A 15903-nucleotide genomic window follows, 5' to 3' on the forward strand; every position below is an offset into this window, starting at 1 on the left:
TTTTTGTAGAGTTTGTTTGTAATTCAGAATCTTGGTAAATACTTTTTCCTAGTCTGCCCATTGTGAAAGTTTGTCAAAGCTGAAGTTCTCTGGAAATTGAAGAGTGACATATTGATGAGATCCTACCACCTTTGTTGCTGTGTTCTTTCTGTCTGTAACCTGTGTTGCTGTTTTTCTTCTGTTTCTGTTCTTAGTTTACTCCTAACACTATGTCATGTGCTTCTGTACCAGATATGGATTGGCTACAGCGCTTGTTTATACACAGATGTGTTCATCATATTCTTTAATGCTCTGCCAGGTGTTGGTGAGTTTAGTTTAAATAAAGTATTTTACACAGCGCCACCTCATGACTGAACGGTATAATACAATTTAGCATTCACAATTCACGCCTTAGAACAGCTCATCACAGAAGTGTAACATTAGGATTTTGGACAGAAGGAGGGGAATAGCTGCTTAAGGTACATTTGTCCTGTGTTGGCCCATCAACACAGTAATACTGGGGTTGGTCCTAGAGGAGGCTGTTTGTCCTCCTGCTAGGAGAATATCTTGCTTGTGAGACACAATGGCTACAGTTGTAAAGTGGAGCAAAGAGCCCTGCACTGAGAAGTCTCTTCCCCAGACATAGAAATCTAAGGACTCTCAGCTGGAACATCCCAGCCAATCTCTAGTATAAGGGTAATGCATGGAAACAGAGGCTAAAGAAGATTCTTCTGACCAAACCATAAAGGCCTTTACACATTTTATCTGGTTTGTGATGGGCTCATCACCTTCTGCTTCTGCTCAGCTCGACATACAGCAATAAAAGGAGTACGAAAAAAACGTTTGCCTCTTTGGCCGCACTGTTCTGTGGAAGAACAGCTGTGAAGTGTTCCGGTGCAGAGATGAGCAATGTGCCAGACTGAGCCAGTAGAGTTGGTGGGCTGCAGGTGGCCTCCTCTGAGCGACACTGATCAACCAGTTCACGGTAAATAAGTTTCTTCATTTTACTACATTAGCTGATATGGGTGGCTCTTCGTAATGGTATTGCTCTACCATGGATGAGTCATTTATTGCTAATGGCTGTCTTATTTTGACATTGTAGGTATGCCACAGGGCCATTATTCACCAGCAAACTGGCTCAGAGATGAGGAAGTGCAGTGCATGTCATACTTATAAAATAATAGTTTACTGCTGCTTTAATTTTCTCCTGGCTTTCAATTTACAGAGAGCTTTCAACAATAAAAAAAATTGAAATTAGGGTGTTAAAAGCATATTTGAGGGACTGGGAATATATTTGAAATATTTGTGCAGTTCATGTAGCCAGACAGTGACAAAGACATTTATTTTATGGTCAAAATGTTTCAGTGCTTCAGGAGAACTTTTGCTGGGAGAAGTAGTCTAGTGAAAGATGGAATAACATTAATTATTTCTTCATTGTTTCAATTTTGCACTAATGAATTCCCCCTCTTCGAACATGCAGAGGATTCCACCCAGATTGACGGAGTTGTGAGATGAAGACTGAGAGTCAAAAATGCTTTTGATTTTTAAGCAGAACTTCTCGATAGAGCCTTCTCTATTTATTATTTGTACTTTCCCCCAACTGATAGGACAAAAATTGTAAGGGCCAGATAGTGAACTATAAAATGAATATAAAAACTAGCCCCACAGAGCCCTGATGGCAGGATCCCCATGTAGCTTCCCAATGCAATTTGTTTTAATATATGTAAACAGCATCAGTTGCTATGGGTATGCTCACTATATTACTTATTAAACAAGAATGGCATTTAGATTTAGTGCCATAGGCTGGAAAAGAAATTCCCTTACCATATTAAATTTCTTTCAAGGTCACACAGAGGTTAACTAAAATACAGAAAGTGTACCACATACAACTGAGTCGAAGGATGTTGCAGCAACTATAGGTTGTCCTTTCACCTCCCCTTATCAGTGGACTCATACCGTCCTGGAAAAGGTCTGATCTAGAAGTCTGGAACAGGAGACAGGATTAATGGGTTTTATTCCAGGCTCTGCCTCTGGTTTGCTGTGTGACTTCAGCAAGTACTTTAAATGTCATGTCACACCCCCACCCCCTCCACACACCCCCTTTATTTCCTTATTTACTGAACTACTTTCTCTAGTTTTTCTTTCTCTCTCTTATATTTCTATAAAAGCTAGAGCTGGTTGGAAAATGTGATTCATTTTTTTTAAAATGACACATACTGTTAAAGCATCTGAGTGTTCATCAAATAATTTTAAGTGGCAATTTGCCAGTCAGCTGTAGGGGGCTTGACAGAAAATGAAAACAAATGGACAAAAAGAAGTTTGGTTTTTTTTCTGTCTACTATTTTCAGACACGCTTTAATGAAAGTTCATTATTATTCCCTTCTGCCCTCTTGCTTAGCATTAACTCAGTCCTTACCTTTTCCATATGCATTCTTGTATAGCTATATCTCCACTTTTCATTTATTATTTTATTTTTAAAACCTCAGATCTTTTGGAAGCCACACTGGCCATTTTCTGCTTGCATTCTTCTTTTTCAGGCCAGCTATAGTTAGTATGTATTTATGGGATTCTTCAGAACAATGCTGCTATTTTCCACATGGACAGATTTTGTTACTTTCTTCCTCTGGGCTTTACTGTGTAGATACCTTAATGTTTCAGAACTTTTATTCTGTGAATTCACTGTCTATTACACTGAATGCAAGTAGCTCATGGGCATTAGTTCCAAACCTTTTTCCATTTTTCTCACATTCTCAGACTTCCCATTTGTCTATGCATGCAGATTGCATCAGTCCAGGCACTGCTGGTAGACTTCCTGCTACAAGTAATAAACAGTGCAAGATTGTTAGACGGTATGATCTCAACTCTTCATTTGGATTTACTCTGAGTGATGAAGAATGTGAATCAGTGCAATGACCAGGAAATTCGGTGATGTTTTGGCAAAAAATAAAATAGTGGCTCTTTAGGCTAAGTTCACTCAGTTCATAAATGCCCGCAGGAGTGCAGGAACAATTTTTATAGTGGGGGTGCTGAGAGCCACTGAACCAAACCGTAAACCCTGTATATGAAAGAAACCACTTCAAGCCAAGGGGTGCAGGAGCACCCCCAGCAACCCTAGTTACAACACCTATGAATGCCTGTTGATCTGAAAGTCATTCTCCATCATGCTGTAAAGATGTTTAATTTTATTAAAGCACAAGCACTGAACTCACACTTGTTTTGTGCATTGAAACAAGAAGTGAACACCAACACCTTCTCCATACAAAACTGCTATCGCATGGTAAGATGTCTGGTCTCTGAACTCCATTCTGAAGTACATTTTTTCCTTAATTAATTTTGAGTGTGCTGATTGCTTTGTGGGTGAATTAAGCCTGTCAAGACTAGCTTATCTAGCTGACTTGTTCACACATCTCCATGAAATGAATGCCAGGTACCGGGGCTGAAAACGACGCCTTTTAACACAAAGGCAATGATAAAGACACTGCAGTTTATAGCACAAGAAAAAGAAAAGAGAAATTGCAAATCACTCCCAAACGTGGAAAATTTTCCATATTGAAAATTCATTCTGACCTCATTGCTGACATGAAAAAACAGTGCCTGAATCTGGTCATCAAGTTTAATGAGTACTCTCCAGACAGTGTAACAAATGAGAATTGGATCAGGGACCCCTTTTCAATAGAAGACACCCGGCCAGATTGCTTCTTGGCAAAGGACAAGGAAAAGTTGACTGAACTGTCATCTGATGGTGGCTCAAGCTTGAATTCAGTGACTTTTAGTTGAAAAGAAGAGAGGACGTGTTATATCAGGCAGAGCTCTTGACATTCTGGATGCCCTCAGCATTATGTACCTTTGTGAAGCTGGTTTTTCTGCCCTGATCACCATTAAAAACCAAATCCAAGACGAAACTCAATGCAGAACCAGACCTTCCATTGAAACTGACCAATATCTCCCTGGACATAAAGCAACTATGTTCTGTAGCAATCACACCCTTCTGATCTCTGGCACATTTTTCACTTTCTCCATGGCTACTAAATGAAAAACATTTTTTTTCCTGTAAGTGTTTCAAAAAGGAAAGCAAAGTGAATACTGGTTCATATTCAACAATAATCCAGGTAAGGATGAACAGGATCTTCAAATTTAGTAAAATGAAAGACAAATTATAATAATGGCTTCTTCATTGCATTTCTTTTCGATGCAATGTCTAAAACCTTGAGATGTTAAAAAAGGATGTTAAAATTGAACGTTAGGCTTCCTTTGGCATTTATTTTTATATACAGTGTCCAAAAATACTTACATTAAGTCTATAAAGGCGTAAAATAAATGTGCACAAAAAGGAGAAATTGGTATGTGGTAATTAAAACAATTTTTTTTTAAAGGATTGTGGCACCCCTCCCCCAAGGCTCCCCTCCACCCACACATCTTTGCTCCCTCCTTGTTTGGGGAGGCTTAGCCTCCCCTGGCCTCTTATACCCACTGCTCATAGGGATGGGAAAGTGGTATAGCGGTAGCTTGTACGGAGGAATGGAGGGATGCAAAGAGTATGTGCAATGAGCAAGGAACAAAGTGCAACAACCCTCCCCCCTCAGTTAAATAATGCAACTTGCGTATGCACAGACTGGGCCAAAGATGTAGATTTAGTATTCACCTTTGGACAAAAGATCACTTACCCAGTTCCACAAGCCTGCCAGTTCTCCACAATTATCAACGCTCTTCGGTCAGATTCAGACCACTGATCCAATGGTGAAAGGTTATTATTCCCTATCCTGGAACCATCTAATCATTGTCTGTTTGAAAATTGTTTAAAATAGCAAAAAATGCTTACAAATGAACAAAGCATATGTAGGACTGTTGTCAACTCTCATGACTTAACTGTCAATCTGGTGATATTTGGTGTTTTCTTAAAGCCCCAGATCCAGGATTCACGTGATTACATAAGAATCTCCACTTAGTTAGTTTTCAGCCTTCAAAGTTGGAAGAAAAACTTTAAAACATGAACCCTAAAGGCTCAACAACCAGAGGCAGATAAAATAAACCCCCACCTTTTAAAGTTTTTAAAATCTCATTATTTTTGAGCCAAACTTTCCAGTCTGACTCATGATTTTTTGAGCACCTGGGGTTGGCAATACTGCAATCTGCTCCTATTGAAATCATTAGATATTTTTGTTTTTGTTTTACCGTACTTTCAGTTCAACAAGAGCAGGATGGGGCCCTGGTATGTCATTTGAACACTGCAAAGTTACAATCTGCCAATTTGATTTCAGAATGACGGATTAAAATTAAATTATGGTGCTAAAAACCAACTTAGTTTAGTCTAGAAGCATGGCTTTTCATTTAGCAAACAAGAGTCAAGGGATTTAGTAAATTGCCAGAAAAGAGGAAAAACTCAAGATGAGTGACAAATGCAGTAAAGCTATTTACAAAACAAGTACATATACCTGCTACTTTATTTTCCACTCCACGCATCTGATGAAGTGGGTTTTAGCCCACAAAAGCTTATGCCCAAATAAATGTGTTAGTCTCTAAGGTGCCACAAGGACTTCTGGTTGTCTTTGTTGATACAGACTAACACGTCTACCACTCTGAAACCTACAAAACAAGCATTCTTGGATTAATAAAAAATCCTCAAAAAACAACAAACAACTCTCAATCCACAGGCCTGGCTTAGGATAGTTCCTGAAACTCTCAGTGGAAATATTTCCTATTTCTTTTCATTCCATAGCCAATCCCTCTCTCTATATCTTTACAAATCACAACACCCAAAAGGTTTAGATGTTTCTCTGGGACACTTATTTTTTTTTTTATTTTTTTGCTACAGTATTTAATTTACAAGCTTGGCTGATGATCTCAAATACAGTTATTGCCTTCCTTTGCCAAAGGAGGCTCGTGTTAGATTTGTTATAGATTGTAGCTAGTGCCTTCGAATAGTCTTGGTTAACAGAATTAGGCAACAATGTTTTCATGAGGGTAGCAGCCCTTTTAGACATTGAGTGGAATGTTCCCTGGTCTTGTAAGAAATCCAAATTTCAACCTCATTTGACTTGTTGAAATTTCAAGCCTGTCCTCCATTCACAGAGCTTCACTAACAATTTTCCTCTATTTTGTAGTGGCCTTCTCTTTCCCAGTGTTGGCTGTCAAGATTACACATCCTTCTTCCAGGCACCAAAGCAACAAACGAAGGTATCTGCAAGATTTCAGACACACTTACTGAGAAAGGTGGAATGGGGAGGCAGCTGAAAATATGCCTTCAGAGGAATGATCACACAATTTTTCCTTATAGGGACACTGTCAAGTTGAAATCTAGTCATATTTTAAGAAAAGAGTTTCAAGTAGTTTTAAATACTACACCAGCCACTGAATCCCCCTGCCAGTTGTTATGGATTTACCATTGCATAGTCCTATTTTGTCTCTTCCCTGCTTCTATGTAGAACATGCCTACAAACAACAGAGGGGAGGACTAACAGAAATTGGCTATCATACGCACAAAGTATACAAATACTTCCCCCCCCCCCCATTTCTTTCTGTTACAGTAATCGCAGTCATTGCTTGTTACTAGCTACAAAATCTTCAGACAGAAGAGTAATTTCCTGAATTGACATTTCCCTTTAGTTTGGATTTACCAGACTGCAGGGTCCTAACCATTCCGACAGAGATGAATGGTGTGTAACAATCTAAATAGAATAGAATGTGCAGGAAGGCCACCCAGCTGGCCTTACCCACAAACTGTTTTGACCTCCAAGTATAGGTACTTTTGCTATGTTCTTAACCAAGCATTTGATAATGCACCATAGACCATGTGAGCTATTTCTGCTAATAGAATTGTCATGTAAAACAAGAATTAGTACCATCTGCATTTTACAAAGGAATCTGAATAAGGTTCAGTCCAGGCTCAGATGTTGGGCTACAGCTGAGGGCAGTGTGTGCAAAGGTGACCTTTGCACTCCTTCCAATCCCAGGCTGCTTCTGTGCTGGTCTGGTACCTTGGCATAAATTGGAGCAGCTGGAAAACTGTCTGGTCTGTCCGGTCATAGTTTCCAGCCACACTCTTTGCACAAATAACAGGGCAGAGAGAGGGGCAGCGTAGAGGAAGTTACACTGTCTCTATGCCACTGAAGGATCATCCTATCCTTGGGGATCCTCCTGTGGCCAGTTATGCCAGCTCTGGAGTGGCTTTGCACTGGCAATGCAGCACAAAGCATCCAGGCACAGTTCAGGGTCTGGGCCAGCAAGTGCAAAGTGAGCTGCTTTTTTAAATTACCTTGTCTTTTAGCTCTTTAAAATTTACAATAGAACAGCTTTAAAATAGTTTTGTAATAATATGAACCTAAAGTATAAGGATTTTTGATCTCTGTATCTGATATACTTTTAAATAAATATTTTTATCTCTAACTCTTGAAGTTTTTGGTGGCTGGGTGCACAGACATTTAAACCAGGTTATTGTTTTTTTTTTTAAGAGCAAAATGAACAGTTGGTGCTTTAAACAAACTTAATATGCTTAAACAGTGAATGCAAAGATACACAAACTCAAAAACACGCTAACGGCACAGTAATTATAAATGCTGTAACAACTGAGTGCATGCTTATCAACACTCCATCAGCAGCTTACAAAAAACAAAACAAAACCAAAAACAAAAAAAAACCCCAGAAAAATAAGAGAATTTCTTTAAAATCAATTGGAATTAAATAAATAAACCCAGACATAAAGTGATGTACTGATCCAGCCAGTAACATTTTAGGATATAAAAGTGACTGTTCCTTTCTCTTTTTAGATTAACCCAGCATTACAATACCGTAAAACAGAACGCCCTTCTTGGGAAAAAAAAGAAATTATTGTTCTCATATTTCATTTAGAAAGCAAAAGTTTTGCATTAATCAAGACATTTTAAATTGCTAGTTATAATATAAAGCTGTAAATGAGGCTTCCTAAGGTGTAAGTCAACCGAGCCTCATAGATGGGGCACTTAAAAACAAAAACCACACATGCAATTTTTTTCTGGAAAATAGTGATTTCAACTTTCACTTAAAAACAGAACACTTAAGCATGAGAGTACATTAGGAATAGTCGAACTTACTAGAGGGACAATCCACCTGCAAATGCAAGCAAGCATGATCACGTTCTAATTCTGAGTGATAGCTTGATGATTTCACTTCATGTTACTTTATACAGTAAATGCCTAAACCTGGACATACTCCATTATACAACCCTAGTAAGCATTTAAAATATTGGGTGGAGTGAATTGGAGCCCCCAAGCATACTGCATCCTGAGAAGGAAGAGGAATCATTTCATACTAACACTCACCTCAGGACTCCTCCGCTGGCTAGTCCATTATGCCATTAGCAGAAGCAGCTGCCATATTCTGGCCACGGCGAGGGCAAAGGGCCTAGGGACCAACTTTGCCTTTTGCTATCTTGTCAGTGTCTCTCTCCCCTATATAGACAAAGCACCGTGCACCAGCTAAAAATGGCAGTTCATTTAAAATAATGCATTATTACAGTTTAAAAGTAAATTTGTTTCTGCACAGATTGAAAAACAACAAGGTATGTCTAATGACTCACACCTCAGTCCTGGGAGCAAAGCCAGAGTAAAAACTGCTTTGCCTGAAGGAACTATGAGGGAATCCCCATCCGTGACTGCAACCCATGTGACCTGGGGCACCTGCACAGCTGGGTCACTTCCAGTTACTGTCAAATAAAGATAGCATAAGCAGCTACAGATGGCTGCTCTCCACTTATGCCATGTTATAACAACACAGGTCCTCAGACGATGCCTCGTACATATCCCCATTCCATGGGGAGTTAGTACCAAGGGTGAAATCCTGCCATTGAATTAAGTGGAGCCAGGATTTCAGCCACCTCTGTTGTGGTGACCTCTGTATTGCATAATGTCATTTAGAGTAAAATTTTCTAACGCATCAAGTGTCTGAGATGCCCAAGTCCTGTTTTCAAAAGCAACTTAGGCACTTGGAGCCTATGTCCCATTGACTTTTAGTGAGACCTAGGCTCCAAAAGCCTGCTCCTTTCCATTGAAGTCAACGGGAAATTTGCCATTGACTTTGATGAGCACAGGATCAAATCCCAAGTGCCTAAATCACATTTGAAAATGAGATTTAGTTATTACCTGTGGAATCCTACTGAATGGGTTCTCCAAGACTCTTGTATCTCTGAACAGTATCCTCTTTTGGCCCTTCTGAAGGTGTGTAAAAGCAGCTAAGGATTTGGTCCTGAGTTCAGATATTTTCTCCTGACTGATACATGTGATACAGTGCAACACTGGGGGCTCTTCCATAGAACACATTGGAAACATCTAAAACATGGAAATTTAAGATTTTTTTTTTAATTATGTTGCGAGCCCTCATTGCAGAGTTACCTTTTTAAATGTAAATTATCACAATTCTGCCTTCCCAAGTCGGCAGACAGAAGCAGACTAAAAATTTATATGGAGAGGTATGAACTGCTCTGTTCATTTCTATCATGTGTTCAAAATGAATCCTAATGGACTAAAATATCACAATTTTAAACTATTTCACTGGTGATAGTTTTAGTGGAAACTTTCAGCTCACATGTTAATATACTGTGGTTTGGGTGATGAATTAATAAGAAGGGATCTCTCATATAAATAATACTGCAAGTTTTAAAAACGAAAATATCTATATATTCTCAAAATATTTTTTGGTTATTTGTTTTTTCCCCTCAACATGGATCTGGACAGGAAAAGAAGAGAAAAATCTAGGGAGAGTAGATCTCCATGAAAAAAGAATGATAGGAATATATGAGGGAGTTGAAAGATCTCAGGGAAAAAGAAAATGTCACAGAGATAGAGAGGATTTTCCCCTGAGAACAAGACTTGCTGAAATAGAGTCAATTTTATTCAAAATGACTCAGTAAAGCTCAGAGGTGGAAATCTGGAGAAGTTTGGTTCTGAACTTTGCAGCTGATCTTGGCTATATGCCAGGTTGAACAAAACTTCTGTATGTTTTGCATTTATAAATAACACCAGACAGTTCTATACCATTCTCGATCTGTAGATCTTAAAGCATTTTACAGAGGACAAAGATCATTATCTCCATTTTACGGAGGGGGAAACTGAGGCAGAGAAGTCACTGCAAGTGAGTAGTAAAGCTGGAAAGAGAACCCATGTATCCTGACTCCTAGTCCCATGCCCCTTTCATTGGCTCAAGTGGCTTTACTATTATTAGTAAGAATAATTTCCTACACTTAGTATTGTGTGCTGGGAGTGAATTTTCTTTTTAAAAAATCCCACAAATTTCCAGCACTGTCCACCCAAGTTTGGGAATAAAATTCCAGAGACTCTGGCAAAACTGCCTTCAGATTTAACCCACTCATGACAACTGCCACACACTTAAAAGACATAAGGCCAATCCATTTAGCTAACATAGTATGAGGGCACTGCAAATGCCAATGCATTCTACTCACTCCACCCATAATTAAACAGCTCACCAGGACATTTAAAATGAAAAAAATACATTAAGACTTAAAAGAAAAATAAGGAAACATTTTCATAAAACACAGACTTATTGCATAATAGCTGAAGGCAACACTTTTGTGCAAACAGCTGTAAATCAAAATTGTCTTTTCATTAAGATTGCAAAGATTGCTTAGAATGTGTGGCAATGGGAGACTGTGTAGAGGCTAATCAGTTTTCTATCTTCTTCATTTCCCAAGATGTAGAATGGCTCTTCGCTTGGTTTCAGAAGGTGAAGGCAATGACATCTTGCTTATTATTCTCCTGCTCCACACTTGATTTCTACCCACCTGATTACTAGATTAGACAGTTCTTCTCAACCAGTATTTAAAGGTTAGGTTTATGTCATCAGCTGTACCTCACCTGAAGATGGCACATATTACAGAAAATTGAAATCACAATTTTTTTTTAACCTCTCTGTTAATCATTGGTAAGCTGTCAGTGTGTTGTTCCTGCTCATTTCAACTATGTGAAGGCTACCCAGTGTTTAAGTTCCTCCACACCCTGCAATATCTGAGTATAGTAAAAGTCCATGTTGGCTGCAAAGTCAGTACATACAGGGGATTCCATGTCACCAAAGGTGCAGTACAGTGCAGTTCCTCCAACACTAAGGAAAACAGTTGCTATGCACAACAGGATCAGCAAAACACAGGAGCCGCCACCAACTTCATCTGTAAATATAAAATACATGACATACAGTGGACAAAATAAAAGACCACATAAAAGCTTTGTACTTATTGAGATTAGCCATATGAAATCTAGGGAGAAATTTGAGATTTGTCTAACTGGAGGATTGGGGAGTATGGCAGGTACCGTGGCTGTCTGTGTCAAAGTGACAAAAAATTACTACAAATTATAGTACATTCAAAAACAAAAAAAACCCAGTGTGTGTATGTGTTTCTGTACCAATATGACAACCCATCATTAGTCATATGACCTTAATCCTGTAACACCTGTTCTCCTTTTCCTGTCCTCTTCTTGAGTCCTTTCATATTTAGACCATGACCCTGCAAACACTCACACACCTGTTTAGTTCTACCACCATACAATTTTACTGCCTTTTTCCTGAAAAATATCTGATACATTTCAAATGAAAAATTTCAAATAAAAAGTTTCTGTTCAAAATTTTTCACAAGGAGAAAAATGGCCAGCTCAAGATTATAAACTCTTGGGGGGAGAGAATGTGTCTTTTCATTTGTATGCAACAAACCTGAACCCTTTCTGGTGCTTAATAACAACACTGCTCTCAAACAGCTGGTACATTTGAGAATAAAGGATATCCCAATATTGGCAGCTATAAGAATTCCCCTTCAGTTCAAGCAGTAGAGATCTTTTAGCTCTAGTCTGAAAAGTTTGCCACTTGGGTCTTGTCTACATAGGAAAGTTTTACCAGTTTATATTGGTGTAGTTAAAGTGCTATAGTTATACAGGTATAAATCCCCAGGTGGACACACTTATTCCAGTATAAAAGTGAGGTGTTTTTTTTTTTCGGTTTAGCTTAAATCACTTCCCAAGTGACATAAGCCAAATCAAAAAGGCCCTCTTATACTGGAATAAGAGTGTTCACACCAGTGTATCAGCAATATAACTATATTGGTTTAAAAATCACATATTATTGTAGACAGGATTAAATATCCGGTGTAAAGATGTCCTCAGTGATGACAACAGAAACAAAAACCAAGAACCCTGTCTGCAGTCTTTCCTTTATCCCTTCAATTACCCTGTACCTCAGGAATGTTCTAAGCTCTGCAACTAATAGCTATAAAATAATACTTTGCTAGACTCTCAGAGAAAAACCTCTATTTTTGGATATTTATGCTGTAAATTGTAAAATCAAAATTTTCAGGCATTTCAATTGCTTGTTCAATTGTAATTTTTTTTTTTTTTTTTACAAAAATGCTTCACTTTTTAATAAAACCTCTTACTGCCCCTCCTGCATAAAGGTAATGAAAATAACCAAAGTCTGTTTCCATTTTTAACCCCTTTGCTCCATTTGGCAATATAAACTAGCCCTTTTGTTATTTGGATTATAAACTCTTCTGGGCAGGGACTATGTTTTACTATACATTTCCACAGTGCCTAGTAAAATGGTGCACTAATCCTGGCCTAGGTGCTACTGTAGTAAAACTCCCTGGAACAGACAGCAGAAACAGATCTAGAATAAATGTTAGACATTTCCTCCTTTCTCTAGCTGTTTTCTAGCCAAGATCTAAATTCTGATAGTTGGCTTTTATCTAACAGCATTAGAAAGCAGATTATATTATAAATGTGAAGGCTGAAACATGGCTAGGAAGCATTTTTAAATATTAAGAAATGGCATAGCCAGGCATCTCCCACTGACTTAAATAGAGTTGCAGAGGCTCAACACCTCTCTCACTAGTAGGTCCTTATATTGCTGTGGCTATAGAGAGAAGGGGGAAAAAAATCACATACGAATAAGTGGAGCTGCACATATATTTCCCTTTGCTGTTTTATCATCAGGTATATATTGTAACCTACCAGACAGTTTTTAAGGTTTGAGATCTTGGGTACAATATAAACATGCTACTGAGGAGGAGTTACAGAAATTTTCTCAATGATTTCTCTAGATTAAAGGCACATTACTTGAGGCACAATGTTTCAGTGGCTCCTGTGTCAAATGTGGATACTGGGCCAGGAAAATTTGACTCTTGGAGAGAAAGGATTATGCTTGTATCTTAAAATATACATTTTACAGACTCAGAATAGTTCCACTGCCATGCAAGATCTTATTTACAATATTATTCTTATGGATACTACTTGCTTTGGTTAGCTAAAACAGAGTACAAGAGTGAAATGACTTAGCTACAGCTATTGTATACGATATCAGAAAAGAAAGCTTACCATTGACTGTAAATCCATTCTAACAGTTTATAATACAAGGCCAAATTCTACTTAGTAACTCCAATGTTCTGTACCAATGTCTGGAGTTGCCCCAGAATCACAGAGCAGAATTTGATCTCTAGAACTCAGATTGTACTGATTCAGAAATTTAACTGTACAATAGTACAGAATTACCTAAAATATCCCTACAAACGATCTAAAACTAACAATTATTCAAAATTATTTACAATAAGAATTATTTAGTGAAAAACACAAGTCTGACCAAAAAAATAAACCCAAAACATCCCTCTGGGCACAGGAAAAGTTCCTACTCTAGCCACTGGAAGGAAGGAGTCGAGGTAGCTGGAGCTACATGGACCTGTTATAACCTAAGCTCTGAACTTTTGGTGCTGCAAGAGGACATGTGTGTGGCCTCAAAGAGATCTGCTTTCCAGAAGTTTCTGCAGCTGTGGGGGACAAACATCCATACAAGTGGGGAGTATGCAAAGGATAACCTTGAAAACTATCACCATTAGTTATTTATACAGCGCCATAAGGGTATATGGCACTTTTCAGATATTTAAGACAGTCTCTGTCCGTCAGAGTTTACAGTCTATCTTAGAACATAGTGAGAAGGCGAATATTAGAGGGAAGAGAAAAGAAAAAAGTTACAATGTAAGATCATGAGATGGCTGATTTAGTGAATAATATCAGAGGGGTAGCCGTGTTAGTCTGGATCTGTAAAAGCAGCAAAGAGTCCTGTGGCACCTTATAGACTTATGCCCTTCCAACGAAGTGAGTATTCACCCACGAAAGCTCATGCTCCAATACGTCTGTTAGTCTATAAGATGCCACAGGATTCTTTGCTGCTTTTAATGAATAATGTTAACTTTAAAAAAATATATTATAGTGTTTTTAGTTATCACCATGAAAATGGATACAACTATAAGATAATATTTACTGACTAAGGGATTCCATTAGGCACTGGGAACATAACTCCCAGCAATAAAGGTAGAGCTGGGCAGGAAATGGGTTTTCCCATCCCATAAGCATTGAGATTTTGAAAATGTTCCCATTTCACATCAGGACAAAACCAAAACCGATCAAAGTTGTTTGATGAAAGAAAGAGAGCAAGAGAGCGCTAGCTGCATCTTTCACATCCCACCAGGCTACTGGCTATTCTGGTGTGGGTCTCTCTCAATCTAGCCTGTTAGAGCTGCTCTAGTTGGTATACATAAATAGTTACTGGGCCAGAGAGAAACTGATGCTGTAGCCCAGCAGTTAGGACACTCACCCGGGATGTGGGGACCCAGGCTCAATTCCCTGCTTTAAATCAGACAGGTCAGAGATTTGAGCCTTGGAATCCCACACCCCAGGTGAGTGCCATAAACCAGGGGTTACTGGGTGTTTTGTGGTGGGAATCTCTCGTTTGAACTAGAAATTCCATCCTGTACCTGAGAAACCATTTCCTGATTCATCTTTTGTTGAAACTGGTATGTTCCCATTAAAAGCTTCAGATTCAATTAAGGTGACCAGATGTCCCAATTTTATAGGGACAGTCCCGATTTTTGGGTCTTGTTCTTATATAGGCTCCTATTACCTCCCACCCCTTGTCCCGATTTTTCATGCTTGCTGTCTGGTCACCCTAGATTCAAAAGCACTGGCTTTTCTAATGAAAAAAGGTTTAATCGCAAAATTCCAAACCAGTTCTAATAAAAGGTGACTTTACAAGGAGAAAGAAATTCTCTGTTTTTGGACGACTTAGAGTTTGTCAGAAAAACCAGAAGTTATAACCTTACACGCAGTACAACTAAAACACAGCATAAGTACCACCTGGAAAAAAGGGGCCACAGTCATTGTCAGTTTTCATAGATTTGAAGGCCATATGGGATCATTATGAGCACCTCATCTAAATTCCTGTGCAACACTGGCCATAGAACTGCACAAAGCAGTTCCTGCATCAAGCCCATAACTTCTGGTTGAACTAGAGCATATTTTTAGGAGAGACATCTAATTCTGACTTAAAAACTTCAGGTGACAGAGAATCCACCACATCCCTAAGTAAATTGCTCCAGTGGTTAATTCCATTGTTTGCAATGGATTTACAGCAGATATGAATTTGGCCCAATGAATGTTACAATATTTTGATCCATGCTTCAACTCATTTTACCCATGTGTTTAAAAATCCCTGGATGCCAGAATTGTAACAGGGTAATGCACTGATAAATTCCCATGGCAAGTTAAAAATACATTGTGGGAGAAACTATCCCAGCACTTTCTTGGTAAACAGAAAATTTTAATGTAGTGCAACAGTAGGAGCCACAAGATCTAATATGCTTAAAGTGACCCTTTTTTAATATTTCTAATTATTTGTCTGGTAGGTTACAAAACGCTGCCTTGCTCCAAAATCTGTTGAAGTCACTGCCTAGCTAATTTCCTTTGATAATAAAATATTCAACACTATGTGGCAATTCCAGAAAGAGAACATCCCTAATATTCTCATAATCACTGATACCAATTTAAAATGTAGTGTTATGCCTCTACTCCCAATGGAGTGGGTTTTCTTCTTCCCTCCCCACTCCCAATATAGTGTTTTCCAAACAAT

The 15903-nt window shown here is 38.5% G+C and overlaps 1 protein-coding gene across 2 annotated transcripts in view; it reads right to left on the bottom strand.

The window, feature by feature from the left end:
- Positions 1–7678: 7678 nt before the first annotated feature.
- Positions 7679–15903, bottom strand: part of CNST (consortin, connexin sorting protein) — a 110729-nt gene continuing 102504 nt past the window's right edge. For both annotated transcript variants that reach the window (XM_050950386.1, XM_050950387.1), the window contains exon 13: positions 7679–11128. In XM_050950386.1, coding sequence (XP_050806343.1) covers positions 10923–11128 — 206 coding nt within the window. In that variant the 3' untranslated portion in view covers positions 7679–10922. The remainder of the gene's footprint in view (positions 11129–15903) is intronic.

The sequence above is a fragment of the Gopherus flavomarginatus genome, chromosome 4 (assembly GCF_025201925.1).
Source record: "Gopherus flavomarginatus isolate rGopFla2 chromosome 4, rGopFla2.mat.asm, whole genome shotgun sequence".
NCBI lineage: Eukaryota > Metazoa > Chordata > Testudines > Testudinidae > Gopherus > Gopherus flavomarginatus.